The sequence below is a fragment of the Drosophila mauritiana genome, chromosome 2R (assembly GCF_004382145.1).
Source record: "Drosophila mauritiana strain mau12 chromosome 2R, ASM438214v1, whole genome shotgun sequence".
In the NCBI taxonomy this organism is placed as follows: Eukaryota; Metazoa; Arthropoda; class Insecta; order Diptera; family Drosophilidae; genus Drosophila; species Drosophila mauritiana.
In genome coordinates, this window is record NC_046668.1 from 21,810,646 (window position 1) to 21,827,452 (window position 16,807).

General features: G+C 47.2%; 3 protein-coding genes across 4 annotated transcripts; 2 read left to right on the forward strand and 1 right to left on the reverse strand.

Annotated features, from left to right (window-relative positions):
- The first annotated feature begins 298 nt into the window (after positions 1-298).
- LOC117137281 lies at positions 299-1,123 on the forward strand. Its single transcript, XM_033298652.1, has one exon. It carries the CDS (start codon positions 342-344, stop codon positions 927-929), a length of 588 nt encoding a protein of 195 aa, XP_033154543.1. The 5' UTR covers positions 299-341; the 3' UTR covers positions 930-1,123.
- A 2,484-nt stretch (positions 1,124-3,607) lies between these two features.
- LOC117136616 (lipopolysaccharide-induced tumor necrosis factor-alpha factor homolog) lies at positions 3,608-5,092 on the forward strand. 2 transcript variants are annotated; one of them, XM_033297603.1, is made up of 3 exons: positions 3,608-3,870; positions 3,903-4,860; positions 4,940-5,092. In XM_033297603.1, exon 2 carries the CDS (start codon positions 3,964-3,966, stop codon positions 4,306-4,308), a length of 345 nt encoding a protein of 114 aa, XP_033153494.1. In that variant the 5' UTR covers positions 3,608-3,870; positions 3,903-3,963; the 3' UTR covers positions 4,309-4,860; positions 4,940-5,092. The 2 variants fall into 2 exon arrangements, with proteins under 2 accessions (XP_033153494.1, XP_033153493.1); XM_033297602.1 differs by having other exon boundaries at positions 3,608-4,860.
- A 6,702-nt stretch (positions 5,093-11,794) lies between these two features.
- On the reverse strand, positions 11,795-12,728 carry LOC117136598. The gene is made up of 2 exons (XM_033297580.1): positions 12,073-12,728; positions 11,795-11,996 (listed from the first exon to the last, which is right to left on the reverse strand). The coding sequence occupies exons 1-2, from the start codon at positions 12,691-12,693 to the stop codon at positions 11,898-11,900; spliced, it is 720 nt and encodes a 239-aa protein (XP_033153471.1). The 5' UTR covers positions 12,694-12,728; the 3' UTR covers positions 11,795-11,897.
- Positions 12,729-16,807: the final 4,079 nt, after the last annotated feature.

The window sequence follows — 16,807 nt, forward strand, 5'->3', positions numbered from 1 at the left end:
ACTGAGTGCACCTAATGCAGGCATTTAAGTCCATCAGGCATACTAAGTGACTTCCAGCATCGCCATTCCGCGAATACCAATTTAAATTCAAATGCGGACTGCGACTTGGAGCTGCAATGACATCGGATGTCCAGTGATTTGCATTCGGTGATGGCAATGGCAATGGCAATGGCGATGGCTATGGCGACGATATAATCGACTTGGCCGGATAGTTTTCGATACCGCAGGAGGCCAGGGAATCCACAACAGCTGACAACTCAAAGCAAACAAATATATAGACGGGCGAAGCTTTGATTGACATTTCAATTAAATTACAGCCCAACTCGCTGTCGCTGGCGGGGATGTTCCGAGTGCAGAAAGTTTTGCTCGCCGAGTACGAGGAGATCTACGAGCCGGTGCTGGTGGAGAATCCCTTCACCCTGGTGGACATCAGGGGCGTGGGACTGCGCCAGTACCATATAGGCCTCACCTGCAACCGCCTGATCTTCGGCTGCGACAACTTCGCCAAGTACGGCGATGAGCCGGGCTTCCTGAGCCACGGACTGGATCCGGAGATCGAGAGCTTCGAGCTGGTCAGCATGCTGCCGCTGCAGCTCATCCGGTTCCACTTCTTCCGCAAGGCATCGCGCTGCCTCATGATGCTGAACATTGTCCAGCCGCTGGGCAAACCCCTGGCCGTTCTGGAGCAACCGATGATCTTCGAGTTCGGCGGCTTTCTCTTCAAGCAGCACTTCTGGCACACGTGGCGCGAGCGCGTGGCCACCATCCGGGTGATGCAGCCGCTCTACGGCCATATAACCGGCGCCTCGCCCTTCTCCAGCACCGACGTCCAGCTGGACGAGGAGACCATAGCTGTCCAGGTGCATCCTGCGCCCAGATCCCCCTCCGTCTACAGTGCCTGCCATGCGGGAGCAGGCGATTTTGGTTAGCCATTCTCGAGCGGATTTTGAGCCACTTTCCATTTTCTATTAACAGATTGCGTCTCTAGGTTTGATTTGCCTGCTAGGCATTTCCATTCAGTCAGCCGCCTGTTTATTTATTTATATTAAAAGCAGTACGCTCTTCCCACCTTAAGAACAGCTATTTTTGGTTAGTTAGAAATAGCTTTCGATGCCCGGAGCGAAAAGCCGAGCCTACTAGAAAAGGTCCTTGAACACACTTAAGGGCTCAAAAGGCGGCTTGTTTTGTTAAGACGATTAAGCTCTGTTAATAACCTGAAACTTTATAAACTCTATTCCATTTCTATACGCTTCTTGCTTGTTAATCAATAAGAATATTGTAATTAAATAAATATGCAAATAAATGAATTAAATACATTAAAAGCAACATCTACTTGCCATACAAAGGACACCCATCTTCACATGACGATAGGGTATTTCCCACTTCGATGCTTCCACCAATTCCCACCGATTTTCGTTATTGTGTGACTCAATCTTGGCTTGGGTGGTTAATGCAATCAGCAGGATGGCCACAACAGGCGACCGAGGCTCTGGTTTTGGCGGCTTGTTCGCCTGGTTGTTTATTTGGGAATGGGCTGGAATCGGCCAAGAATCGGGCTGAGGCGGGGTGATGACGACGGAAAAATGTTGTATTGATGTGCTCGGGCTTTTGGGCTATTTTTTGCTCGCCAGGCCACAAGTTAACCAAGAGCCAACAAAGTTTTCAATTTGCCGACAAACTTAAGCCGCAACCACAGCATTTGTCGACGCTGGCGGATGGCGGGGCGAAGAGGGATGGCGGCAGGGCTCTGGAGGTCCTGCGTCCAGGACATGTCTGTCTCCGGGTGAGCGTGCAGCTGACACCAAAAATCAATTGCAATGAAATGCTGGGCGAATAAAACAACAGGCCGACGGATTGGCAAACAAAAATAACAACAAGTCGTCATTGGCCCTATTTGGTTTGGGGCATTTAATGGTCAAAGTTTTTCAACTTGTCTGTAATTTATTTGATTTGCTCTGGCTTTCGCTTGTGGTCGGTCCAGGGGCGAATAGCTTTTGATAAATTACAATTTATTTAATGAAATGTGCCGAGTCCCGGGCGGCGCATTAATCATACGCCATGTGGTGCGGCCAACAAACACAGGAATACCGAGAGCGAATAAGCAAAATTTTAAATTTCGCCACATTCTCGCTACTTTAAACCCTTTTACCCCTAAGCTCCGCCGCAAAATCGGTTCGCATGGCGACGGCAATACGAAAAGTTAATTAAAAGCCCTGGAACACGGTCGGCAGTCAATAAAAAACATTACAAACCCATGAACGCTGTACATTCCCGCGCAGTTCTACGTTTTTATTAATTCTTAATACACCTGCTGACGCTGGCAATTAAGGCGGATCTGTTCAGTTTCATTTAATTAGCCATAAAGGCGCTTAAAGGGGGCAAACGGAGCTGCTCTCCGGCGACAGGACTCAGTTAAGTCGGCCAATGTGGAAGACCTAGACATTCAAAATTGGAATAGCTGCCGAAAATGTGCCTGCATTCTAGGCATTCCGGCTTTGTTGCTCATTTTTCGCTATTTATGTATGTACAAGTATTTATATACAGCTTCTTATTGGCTTGGCGGGAGTTCAAAGCATCCGAGCAGCCACATCAAAGCATCGTGAGTAATTGCTGCCGAAAAATTTGAATTTTGGCTGCCAGCATGTGCAACTGGCCTTAGGAAAAATTTCATTTCAGACACTCGCCTCTGAAATTCATTGACAGCATCGATAAGTTGATGCCACACATTTTCCCATCTCCCCGGGTCCCCACTGCGTATACGCAATCTGCTCCCAGTCGCCGTCCGTTCGCGCGTATCTGTGTTAGTCTGTTTGCGCGTCCTGTGTGTGTGTGTGTGCGAGCGTATTGGAGTTGGCCATATTTCATTAGCACAACACACGGCACATTTGACATTCTGTCGGTGCTTTAAGCGCAGCGTTTAAGGCGACATTAAAGCTCGGCCCGCATGCAGCTTAAGTTGACAGTGATGGATGAGTCTCGCATTTATTGAATTCCAAGGCATGACTGTGCGTCTTGTGGCACATATGCAAATTCGTGGGCTTAATAGCTAAATGCTGATTGGTATATATTTGCACAAATCGAATTTATCGCTCGGGGGCACTTTAAAGAGTAGTTGAGATTCAGCAAGTCGCCTTTGATTGAATACATTTCTGATCGCTCTTCGCTTGGCTTTAATTAAATTAAGAATTTAGTTTATAACCAAGAAAGGCTACAAATTATCGGTTTAAATGGGTTCTGGAATGAGTGACAAATACGTAGTGCTGTATTACTCTGTTCCATTTGAAGCATATCCACATAACTTCATGGTCACTAAGAGATTAGTCATGCACGGTTTTTTTCACGAACCAGAACTGTTTTAAAAATGCGATAATAACAAATGTTCAAAATATTAAGTACCACTTGAATATATTATAAATATTCGCGTTATCAGTAATTTTCTCCCCTATCCGTCTCTCATCAATGCTTATCTATAAAATGTAATCTGTCCAAGGCCTCGACTTCACAGAATTTTTAAATTACTCGCGCTCTGCGAAGTCGCTTATCAAATGTTGAACAGAGAGCTCAGCAATGCAAGTGCATTAATCAGTTTACTCCAAGCCATCGCCTCAAGTGGTTGACTTTCTCAATTCAGGTCTTAGTTAAAAAAAAAATATGTTTTAAAGTGCAATTAATTTCAAATGAATAGTTTAAAGTGCTATTAATATGTAAAAGGCATATACGAGTTTAAGTATGTCAAAAAAACAAACTAAGCTATTAAAATAAATAATTTTCTTAAATTTATACAATAATTATTCGCGGTGTACAATTTCTTAGAAGTATTATTAGTCGCTTATCGGGAACTCAGCTAAGCGAATGCAGAGAATTCTTAGTTTCCAGAACTCACATTAAGTGAAGCTTTAGACTTGAAACAAGTCGAGGCAAAGTGAGCCTGTAGAAGAGTACAAAGACTTATAAATAAATAGGATGAGTTCCTTCGCCCAGGTTCCCAGCACACCTCCTCCTTCGTATGAGGAGGCAATGGGCTGGGAACCACTGAGATCACACAGCACCGCGCGGCTACTCCCGGAGAATTCCTCATCACTTATGATCTGTCCACTGTGCCACGACGAGATCGAGACGACCACAAAGATCCGGCGTCGAAGGATCGCCTATTTGGCCTCGGGCATAGTGCTAGTCACCACCTGCGGAATGGGATGCTGGATGATCCCCTGCATCCTCGACTGCTTTAACGAGATCCATCACTCGTGTCCCGTCTGCAAGGCGACCCTGGCAATCGTTCCTCAGCAGGATCAGAGCTGGCCAACCTAATTGAGTCACTTAAAGTGCACGAACTGAGCTCAAAGCTTTATTATTTGATACTTAAAACTATGTGGATGCCACAAGCTGAAAAAAGATAGTAGCTCTAAGCTAGCTCTAAGTTAATACTGAGTTGTACTGAATAAACCTAAAATAAATACGCTAAACTCATAAGACTGGCAGATTTAAAAAGCTTATTCGCTTTCCCCTCGCCTCAACTAATTGAATTTGATTTTTACCGGCGGCAGGTTGAAGTTTTCAACAAACCAAAACGTGCCGGGCATCGCAAAGTTTCCGCGCACATGCCTCCTGACCACAGGAAAGGGTGACCCATAGCCGAAAGGATTTAAGCCCTGACTGGCGGGGGTTGCCCCGCTGGATTCAAGTTTACCCGGCGGCTTCTTTCATGTGGTGGCATCCGCTGGATGCGTGGCAACAAACAGCAGTGTGGCGGCAGGAAATTATTAAGCAAACATTTTGTCGCATGCCTGAAAAATCGCGGCATTCTCTGGCCTAGATGGTTGTATTTGCTTTTGTGTCGAGTGTTAAAGCGGCTGCCACGCAGTAAGTAAAAGCTGTTAATGCTTCTGATAGACAGATGACAGCGAATCCTTTCTCTTCTCACACACACACACATGCACAGGTGGCCCCAAGCCAACGCCAGATTTATTGCATACTTTGCAGGGCGTGCATTAGCGTGGCATCTCGTCGCGTCACGAATCCTCCCTTTCCCACCCCTTCCACTGGGGAAGCGGCTAGAAAGTGGGGATCGCAGGGTGAAACTGGGTAAAACTGGGTAAAACTGGGAAAAACTTGAAGAGAATGCAAGAAGCGAGGAAAAGTCAAGCCAGAACGTGACTTGGCGTTGGCAACAGTGCCCCTGATGATGATGGAACTCCTCATGTTGGCCACACATCAAGCCAAATGGCTGTCATTAAAATAGAAGTCTGCGAAATCCCTCTGACATCAATTCACTTTAAGCCCGATGTCATGTAGATAAGTAGTTTGTCTATTTTTTAGTCTCACGAATTGACTTGAATAAACTTATTATAATGAAGCAATTGCTTTAAAGCGATTTGATGACTTCCAATGGCCTGCCAGCTCCCAGTTTGTGGTTCACTTTGGTATCTCAGCAATGCAACATCAGACTATTGCAGAAACAATTACACTATTACTGACGAAAGGCAACAATTTCCATCACAAGCCCACTGACATGTACAATACTCGTATGCGATGCCATGTCGAAATCATATCCAAGTTCACTCCAGGGGAAACGAGTCTAAGCGCCTACAATGAACCGAAAATTGGCCAAGTTGAAAATGCAATCGCATGCAAATCTCGGAGGGCAGGCCAGCCACACCTGGCCAAGGGACTCGGCCCAGGGACTCCTTCCACTCCACTCACTTCCTCCGACCTGTGGCAACATAAGCAAACACTGTGCAAATGGTCGGCAGTTAAGAGGCTATTAAAATGCAAAACTTTAGACGCAAGCCCATCTGGCTGCAAGTCTTTGGCCGCTTTCCGGCCCACTGACTCACTAAGGGGATCACGCCGGGCCACCAGGAGCACTCCTGTGCCAGATAAACTACAAACAAATAGAGAGGGTCCTCGTCGATTTCCAGAATTGCATTGCATTTGCCCCCACTTCACATATCACAGGATGTGTTTCAGCTGCCATCGCCTGTTAAACGCCTACCAAACTGGGAAGCTAGGAAGCTGGGAAGCTGGGAATCTGGCTTCCTCCTCATGCACATCCAACCCTCGATGGCAAACATCTGGTTTGCTTGTGAGTGGGAGTGTGGGTTGACCTCCGGATGTGAAATCGTAAATGGTAATGGCTGCACGGATTCAATGGCCCAGGTTTTGCCTTGACTTTCGGTTATCCAAAGGGTTTCGATAGCATGGTGATACCAGCCACTGAAACAATTAATTTTTTTGATTAATACCCAATTGATTTAACTGAAACAACATATCAAACATTCGAATCCTTTTTAGGCTACCTTTTGGAATAGAATTGATCCTAGTGGAGGAGGTAATGGTGTTCAATCCTTTCTCTCTGTGCAGCCAAAGGAAATGTTCGTTAATGCTCGCCTGGGAAATTGGGATTTGGGGACTGTGGAGCCGGCTGCGCTTCTGGGATTTGAAAGTGGAGCATCCGATGGATAGCACTGCCTCCAGTAGCACTGCCTCCCAGCCACATTAGGCATTTGTTGGGCCTCCAGACAGCTGCAGCGATTGCCCCAAAGCCACTCGTCCCCCGGAGGCAGATAATCAAAATGGAATTAGGATTTATGCCCCGACGATTGCAGTTTATTTGTCTTTCCGAGGAGCACACGTCTGCCGGAGATTTAATCGAGATTTACAAGACATCCACTTGGGTGTGCGAAACACACTCTAACATATTCGTCATATTTCACGGCAGTCCGGCACTCCGGCATTCCGTCCGTTGACACAATTGTTGGCATCACGTACTGCCTGGCTAGATAAATCTTTTGGCCCAGTGCTCGCAGCACTCGACGCCATTGTCGCCACCTTTTGGCCAAGTCCCCCGGCCCTTCCGGCCAACCCCTTTCCTTTTTGGCCAGCACGTGCGCGCTGTTAACCTCAAAAATGCGCTGCTAAAACATTTTTTAACGCTTGCTGGCTCTCCGACACTTCGAGCGCTCGTCAACCCAATCCTCCCACTCCCGCTCCAACTACCACTCCCACAGTCGCGGCCGGGGAAGAGCCAGACCAGACGGTCAGCTAGGCTGAATCCACAAAACATGACCGCAAGGACGCAGCCAGGCCACAACATCTAATCGAGCTGATGGCCAAGGACCGAGGCGGGCCAAGCTTGACCGAAGCGCGGACAATCCTTTCAGGATCTGCCATACGTGCGTCCCCTACGTGAGTCGGATGACAAAGTGTTCGGAGCATATGCCCTCAAACAGGGTGCTTCCTTCTGACATTAGAATTGGTAATAGTGAGTATAGGGCATACCTTTAGCTACCCTATAAAGATACTGAGTTGGTCACCCTGTCAACTTCCAAAGGAACTACTACCACTAAACGCGTGCGGTTTGGTGACGAAAGGCTCGCGTTCGCCGGCTCAGCCCCAAACACACTTGCCTTCAAATTAATGACCAACAATGGGAAATGGCCGTGGGTCAGCAGACGGAACGCGACGCGTGCCAAAGTCACGTAGCCAGAAGGACACACAAACGTGGCCCAAAGGGGGACTTTTGGACCTGCCCCATTGGCATGCTGCGGATTTTTAACGTTTGCATGCAAAGTGCAAAAAACTCTGCGACTCGGATTCTTTAAGGATTTAAGGCGGAACAGGAGAAGAGGGAGAGAGGAGGGCGAATCGACACACAAAGCGCCAGTTTATCTCGAAAACATTTATTTACTTGGCCAACCCCGCCGTCTCCTTTAGCCCGGTTTTTGTCCTGGCCTGTAGGTTAAAATATTTGCGCTGGTTAGAAAGCAACGCCCGCATGGCCACTTTAGAGGCCACAAGGATTCCGGATTACCAGGGGGAACACCCTGCTCCTCCTCCCTCTCCGCCGGCCGGGGCGAAAGTAGTTGGTAGCCGAGATAAGAGCCAACAGAAAAAATAATAATATTCCTGCTGGCTGCTGGAGTTGGCCAAACTTGAGCTCCGGCTGAAACTATTCCAGTGCCCCGATGTGTGGCAAGTGTGCGTGCAACTGATAATTAGAGCATTGGCCAAAGATGGCCCTTCCATTATGATTTCGAAAGTTCGCCGAGGACTTATAGTCTCCTCACATTCCCCACCATTGTCTCCCACTTTCCATGGCTCTTTTTGCGGAAAAGCGGAAAGTGCATTGGCCGGCTGCCAGTTGGAGCCGTTTCACTTGTAAAACATTTATGGAATTAAACTGGGCTATTATTTCACGGCATGCGAAAGAAGAAATGGAATTTCGCCGTTGGGTATTTCTGCGTAAGGGGCTTTAAATTAATTTACATTCATCAAAATAAAAAAAATACCACTTTGGTTGAATCATAGTCAAGTGTTGAGAGTATCGCACTAGCACTTTGGTTTTCAAGAGGTAAACCCCATTCTTTTCCGCTGGCTCACTAAATAATTCACGTTTGCCCGCGACTGCCATGTCCTTCGTCCTTCCGTTCGTTCGCAACTCGAATGGAGGCTATTAATTTATACATTATTGGCCGCCGCAAGTTTCACTTAAACACGCTCGTTAAGAGTGTGAAGCCGATCGAATTGCCACTGCGAAATCTTGCAGTGCATCGAATTATTCATCGTGGGAATTTGTAGCCGCGATATGCTCTCCGGCTGGCCAATCGACCGCCGCAGATAAGCTGCTTCTGGGCGGGATTGGGTTGGTTCAAGATGGGTTGTTCGGTCTGGGCTCTGGCCAAGATGGCCGGGGTCCAAGTAATGAGATTTGCTAGCTGATACTGATACTCCGCATTTATTTATGGCCACTGGCCCGTGCGGTTTCACTTTCCCAATTCGAGGCGGATTCGTCGGAGGGAGCAGCACCGATAGCACGGGCCATAAATCCGAAGTGTTATGAGAGCACTGAGTGGGAAGAATTTTATCAACGAAACACATTATTTTAGCGCACTCCAGAACAGCTCGAATTCCCAATAGTACGAGACAAAGGGCGGCGAAAGTAATGTCCTTCGAGCAAGGAGAAAACGAGCAGCTCCCGCGGACCAAAAGGACTTCTATCTTCTTCGGAATATTGCCAGCTTGCAAAGCGAGTTCGATTTAATGTAATAATTAAATGTGTATGTGAACCAAATAAAGTATTGCCCAGAAACTATGCGGAATGGTCCTGCTACCACCACCAATCCCCCCCTTCAACAAACTCGATTTGTGGCCGAGTCCTTGGAAGACTAAGGACCCACCATATTGCACACTGCACTTGGCAATCGAGCTGTCGGTGGAAATCAATCGACTCAAATCGCATTTGGCGCCTAGCTGCGGCGAGGTTCGTTACTATAATAAAATTTGAGAACAAATCAAGCCAACAATTGGTAACGATTTTCCTTCAATTGCGCAATAGCAAAGTTGCTAGCGATTGTTTAGGCCGGATTTGCTGATTTAATAAGTATGTGTATTTGAAATTTCCAAACACGGAATTGATTTATAAATCAATTAAATATTAAGCAGCTTAATATTTCATATTATTATTTGCATAATTCGAGCATAATTATAATAGCTGTTATAATTCGCTATTAAAAAGTGTATTAATCTATTTATGTGCATTATTTGCGAGTTTAATACTTTTTCAGTGCTAATATTGGTTCGCCACAAAGGGCATTTTCACTAATTAATTTTCCCTTTTCTGGGCATTTTTTGTTTCGCTCTTTGCGGATGTATAATTCATTAAACGTGATGCAATAACTGTATTCCCTCCGATGGCTTAATTGCACTGGTTTGATTTAAAGCGATTGCCGAGTCTACCGCCAATACATCCGCCAGATGCATCTTTTTGCCCCCACACACATACTCATAAAATCCGGAATGCATCATTATTAGTGTCGAATGTAAATACACCCACCACTTGCCATTTGCATACGATTCGACCTTTTGACTGGTGTTGATGGATCGTTTGCACACATCACAGATACACGGACGTTGTTTGGAAACCAAATCACGATTCGGACCACGACAGCGTTAATTAATTATTTCATTTCAACAGGCAAATTGCTGGAGCTTTGTTTTTCCTACTCACTTTCTTTTTTTTTCTTTTTTTTGGTTTTCCCGCTTTAATCTACTGCATGCGCCCAGAGGAAATGGAAAAAAAGAAAAGCGCGGCTGACAGCGTAATGAATTCAATGACACGTAGTGCCCGCGTTCTCGATTTTCGCAGGCGAAGACGAGAGCGCAAATTGTTTGCGCACGTAAGTATGCAACGATTTATTTCGCCCTGTTCGCTGCCACAAGGAAGAAAGGACGCGGACAGGCGGGCTCAGGAATCTTCCCATTTTGACCATGGCCATGACAGTGAAAGCCGCCTGCGATCGATGCGGAGGTTCGACTAGCTGGATACCCCTTGAATGGGTTACTCTAGGTTGTCCATCTAGAAGCTATTATCGCATATAAGGCAAAGGGCAAAACAGCCCAGTCAAGGATCAACTTTCTCTGGCATCATATTGCCCTAAGCCAGCCAAAGTCCCCACACTGCTCCAAGGACCTCGACACTAACAGTCCGACCGCAGTGGGTGGAATGGGCAATCGGGAGTGTGTAGAAAGAAAAACAAGTGGCGCTTGGTCCTGTCAGCATATCCTTGTTCCGATGCCGAGTAATTCATTAACATTTAACTTGATTGACACACAAGCCGGGCGACGGTCCACGTTTCAGGTTGGAGCTGCCAGATTCGAGGACTCGAGTGGGTTTTTTTGCTCCTGTGCGAGGCACGTACTTCGTTCGGGGGCGGTGGGCGTGGCACGCTCACGATTTGTTTATACAGTTATAATGCATAATGGCATCGGATTTGGCCTGCACAGGATAGGCACGCCCACACACAAACGCCCGGCAGTGAGGTTGTTACTTTGTTAATTTAATAAAAGCCAGGACGACAACAGGTGCTGTTCGAGTAGCCCCAAACCCAAACCCAAGCCCGAATCCAAATCCGAATCCGAGGCCGGATCCTGCTCCGAAATGAAGTCACGTCGCAGGCATAAATCAATTGCCATGAGCAGGCATTTGTGCCGCCCAAATTGCACGCCTGCATAGGTAGAGTCCTCGCCGAAGGACTAAGGAGCTGGGCGACTCCCCGCCAGCTGGCAGCTCGCAAATTGAGCGCGAGCCATGAAAGTGTAACGAGTCTTAATTCGTTTGCCAAGTGCCGCCGAGCGGGCCGCAAATCCCGATAACCATCCGATAAGCCACTCCCGTCGATGCCTGAAATACGTTCGCCTAAAACACGGAAGACTGATGGCAAATCAAATACCCAGCTGGGACAGCCAAGTGGCGCAGGAGGGTTGTCCTTAAGGGGAAGCACTCGCAATCCATGGGAGGCCCCCACTGGTTACTAGCAATACAATTGGCTTTAAGGTGTAGGTTGTGTGCCAAAGAAATTCCTTGCCTGAATGTAAAATCTGACAATTTAAAATGAATTATGGCGAACTTTTAGACACTTTGAATTCCGCGACTCAAAGAACTAATTTCAAATATTCAAGAGCTGCCTAATTAATAATGCAAAGTTGCTTCAGGAAAGTTGTAGATAACAGCCTCAATACGCTTGCCAACTTCAGGTTTTCCGGAAAATGGAAATGAGTTGGCTGCAGGCGGAATGGGTTGAACTGAAAAGAACAACGTGAAATGTCGTGGATCGATTATCTCCAACACGAGTCCTTCCTTCCGCGACACTTCCACTGCAGTTACCCATGGATGCCAATTACAAGTGGAGCCCGCTGAAGGCGACGAGACTTGTTGATGTCCTGCCGGGTGGTAATTGCACCACCCACTGCCACACAACCTTCCGCACCCAACAAATGGACAGGTGTCAACCGTGAGTTCGCCTCTGCGGAACTGTTTCCTTTCACTTGTTGCTTTATTGGGCTTACATACATACAATGGAGGCACATTGAATACTTCACTCCGGCTGCGAGTGCTCCACTCACCACTGGAAGATGGTCAGCATGGCGCGGAGCAGCTCCGGGATGTCCCAGCCGTTCTTGCGCAGGGTGCGCAGTGGCTTCACTACGTCGCGCTTGTTCTGCAGGATAATTGGGGAAATGACAATGAGAAGCAAAGGAGTCAATACACTGCCACACTGGAGTGGATCTACTCACAATGTTGGCCTTGAGCGTGGCCTGGAATTGCTTGGAGACCACCGCCCTGGTGAAGTTGCCGAAGTTGGTGTGGTTCGCCTGGGACTGTGCCACATAGTTGTGCACCTCCTGCTTCGGCATGATGGCGAGCAGGTCGCCGACGAAGGTGTGGTGCTTCACGGCCTTGCAGTCGCAGTTGCGGTCGGGCTGGCGGACGGGCAGGATGATGCAGTGGAAGATGTCCGCCACGGTCTCGATGTCGGCGGTATCCACGCTCTCCGACTGCAGTTCCTTGAGAACGGTCTTGTAGGCATCCGTATCCGTGAGCTGCTGGGTGGTCCTCTCGAATCCGGGGGTGTTGTAGTACCGCATGGCGCGGCGGAACTTCAGGTCACAGTTGTAGTGCACCTCGATCAGGTTGAGCAGGGCCTCCTGATTGATCATAGCGCGAATGTGCTGGAAGTTGGCGCACAGGGCGGAGTCGTGATCGGTTCTATTCGGATGGTCGTTATCGGTATTATTGTCTGGTGGACACCATTCCGCTGATTCCTCCGAATCCTCAATGTAATGTGGCTGTGCGATCGTGTGGCAGGCGAATATGGCCACGGCCACGGTCAGCAGTATCAACGTCTTCGCGTCCATCGTCTTCTATGTAGCTGGCCGAGATTCAAGTTAACTGTGGCCGGAACCCGCCGTTCATCACCTGCTTTTATGGCCCTCCCATCGGCGGCAGAGTCAATTACATGCATTTCCCCTTTTCTCGGACACCTCGCTTATCGCCTGTCAATTAGCGGAATTCGTACGAGCCACTTTCCGCTTATCAGTTGGCCAAAACAAGCGGGGTGGGCATGGTTCCCGGAAGGGCATATGTGCAAAAATGGTAAACACTACTCAACATTAGCGCCAAGATAAGAGCGGATCGTGTTCTAAACATCTTCTCACACTTGAAAACAATGACTCACGCAAGGGGGTTGTTCATCCCTTCGTGAATAAACCAGCAGAATGATATGAATTGTGCCATTTATTACTTGCCTGGCGTTCTCTTCGTGCACAACATCTAATTGGTTGACATTAGAGCTTATAATTTCCGAAATTCGCAATAATCTCTGGGCTGTGCGCTTCATTAATTGCAAATTAGAGTTGCTCCCATGCCGCCCACCAAAAAGCCTCATGGCTTATGCACCTGATGCTCCTCGTCTGTGTGCATGTGATTATGACTTTGGGGGAGTGAATGTAGAATGTATAGTCCACCCACCCATTAGTTCTGGCAGGCGGGGCAAAACAGGACGGGGGGACTCGTCAAAGTGAGTCCAACGTTTATCCACAGTACCAAGTGCTCAGACCCCAGAGTGCGAATCAAGTTCGGTGGGGAATCAGGAGCAAAAGGACCCAGCTGTCCAGAGGGGGCAGTGATTGTTTGGCCAGGGGCTCCGCTCCTCAACTTGATTCATGGCCCTCTGTTTGCAGAGCTACTCGCAGGAGATTCAAATTCCATTCGAGCTCGGACCAAGTTTGCAGCACTTTTCGGCACTCAATGGGTTGAATGAAATCTGGCAAATTCGGGAAAAAATGGGAAAATTCTGCGTAATAATATTAATAATCATGCGCCTCGCTGGGCACATTTATCTTGCCGCAATTGTCATGAGTTTCTGGGCTCCGGAGATATCTGTTCCGCTTTCATCACAAACAAATGTAGCAAATATTTGCCAATGGACCGGAAATAGTTCCATTCAACATTTTCTTTTTTGCTTTGTTTTCATGTTTACGCCCTTTTTTTACAATTCTTTGCAAGGCTCAATACTCAATTGCAAATTTGGAGACATGGGAAAAATACAAATGGCAGGGAGTTTCGCAACAGAAAATAGTTCCAATTTTCCTGTAGTTAAACTTGCCTCCACTTAAGCTTAATCGGCGATTTATTTCAGTGGATAAAATTGTTGGCAGAGCCGGCACAAAATTCAATTCAATTCGGCAGTCAGCAGCTCAAATGAAGCAAATAAACTGCATGCAGTGTGCAAACTTTTGGCCAAAGGTGAAGTTCAGCTCAGATGGCTTACAAACGACCCCTTTTGACCCGGAAAATGGGATGGCATGCTGCACACACGTTTCATGTGAGCATGTGAGCGCTTTTCCTCAACTATCTGCTCGCAATTTAATTGCGGTTTCCTGACCTTGATTGCCGTTTAATTAATGCTGGCGGCCAACAAATTGTCATAACCAAAGCAAACCGCAGAGCCACTTTTTAGCCCGATTCCGCAGGCGAGTGACACACGAGAACCGCACGTCAGCAAGACATGGCCACAAAGTTGCTCGCATCTGGCCAACCATTTTCATTACCCTCGATAATTTGCTCAATTAAAGCCGAACTCGAAGACTTTGCGGCACTTGCGAGAATCGCTTTGTTGCTGCTCCTAGAAACGCTCCCCAATTCAGTTGTGGCGACACTTCATCCGTACTCCATATACAATGCATACATATGCCGACAGGCAGACAGCTAATTTAGTTAGCTGATAAAACTGAACTAAACTGAGCCGATCATCTTGGCGAAGGACGAGGGTCGGGGGCTGTGGAGCGAAAGTTGAACAGCTAACTTACTTCGATAAACAGGCTTAATTAGCGACCAAAGCTGAAAGCCAACAAACTGCCAACTGGAGCTGGCACTAGGCGCATTATTTCCCATTTCCCAGGGCCCAGCGCACAGACACACACACAGATACACACTCATCCCCTGCCTGCCACGCACACAAACACACTTAAAGCCACTGACAGCAGGACTAAAAACACAATCAAATATTAGACAGTGGCTGGCACTCGAATTGTGGCACATCTAAACAGTGGAACAGTGCGGTGGAGTTTGTAAAATAAAAACCATAGAAAGCCATCTAAAAGTAAGTACATTTTAAGCAGTGATTTATATTGCTCATACGCAACGTTGTACGCAATTTCAGTTCTGTATGGAAGCTTTAAAGTTGAGATACAATTACATTTTCATTTGGCGAGTTCAATTAATAATGTATATAAAAGCCATTTAAAAGCCGAACATAATATTTTGTTGTATCTTCAATGTACTTAACCCACTGTAGACTTGCGTTCGTTGAAGGGCTTTGTCGACTGTCCGGCTTAATTATGTGCAAGCAACAATGATATTTATATTATCAGCCAGTCAATGTCAAACGTCAGCACCACCCACTGACCAGCAGATGAAGTCCTTGGTCCTTCGAGCCCGATACTCAACCTCCGGCAAGCGCACAGCATTACCATTAAGTCCGAAGACAAAGACGCCGGCCAAGGTACCAGCATTCGTTTTGGGGCTGAGTCGGGGTCTTTGTGGGCCTGTTAATAGCTCCTCCATGTGCACCGCACCGATTCGCCACAACCCGAAATTATATCCCCGCACACATGGCTCCCCAGGGGCAGGGCATGAAAGCGAGTTGAAATGCTGGCCCGGTCCAGAATTAAATGCAGATTCATGGCTGCCCAGTCAGCAGACAAATGATGTGAACGCGAACTCGAAATTCGCGTTCAAGGGGCTCAGGACGCCGGCAAATGTCCCCGGGAGCTCAAAACTTAAAGCCCATCGTTTTAATTCGTTGCGAACCTGTTGCCGGCAATCCCATTTTTATTTTCGTCCTCGATTTTTTACTCGTGTTTTTGTTTTGCAGAGCACTCTCGATTCGCATCGCATCGAATCGGAATCCGAATCGGGGTAAAACAAAAGCTTTGTCCGCCTATTGTTTTGCAGGTAAACAATTAAAAATGGCAAATGGCTCCGCGGGGGCGAGCCGAAAGCATCCTGGATCAAGGACCCCGATGGCGCAGGACATCCAGATGGGCGAATAGAAGGCACAATGGCACAACGGCGCAAACACAATCCAAAGTGTTGGCATCGCACAACAGCAGGAAAATGGCTCACTCTCGTGTGACAGTGACGTCTCACAATTCGTATGACAGCACATCGAGTGGCAGGGAAATGATATGGAGGGGCATGTGGACAAAGGATGCCGAAGTTATCTCAATTATGTTCGACATTCAGTCGATACCCTGCCAAAAGGATATGAGTAATAGGATAACCACAAGCGGCGATGATCCGCAGACAAGGTTTGTATTGAATGGAATGTGATTATGATTCAAGTAGATTTAAAACTTGTACATATGTATCTTTAAACTGCTCATATATCCGTTGAGTAACTCTTTCGCTTCCAGCTCTATTTTATTGCCATCTATTACGCTTTTCTTCCTTTCTAGCCCGCACATCAAGCGGCCATCTCGCTGTTTTCAGGGTAGCAAGGCGAGAATATGGAAAAACCAAGCCGAGCTGGAGTTTGTCTAGACAAATTGTGTCCTTAAGCCCGGGATCCTCCCCCTTCCAGGGGGGACCTACATCTGTGTGCGTGGCGTGGGCCTATCTCGTTAATGGCTGCCATATTTGCTCAGCCTCCGTTTTCGCTGCGGCCCAGCTACCTGGAACTCCAAATTGGCAACATGAGTTGGCAACAACACCATCTGTGTGGGCGAAAAGTAATTTGTAGGCAAATTATGATAAATAGATTCGTGTCTAACCCGCGACCAGGCAACCCAACTCAATTTGGGCTTACACAAAACAGGAACTCCATTTGCTAAATTGTTCCACATTGTTCTCAAGAAAATCCTGGAAATCCTGCAGCGAAATACGCTTCTTCGATTTGGATTTCGGATTTCTTGGCAATTTATGACCCAACAATTGCACTCTTGTGGCACTTATTGAATTAGGTGACAT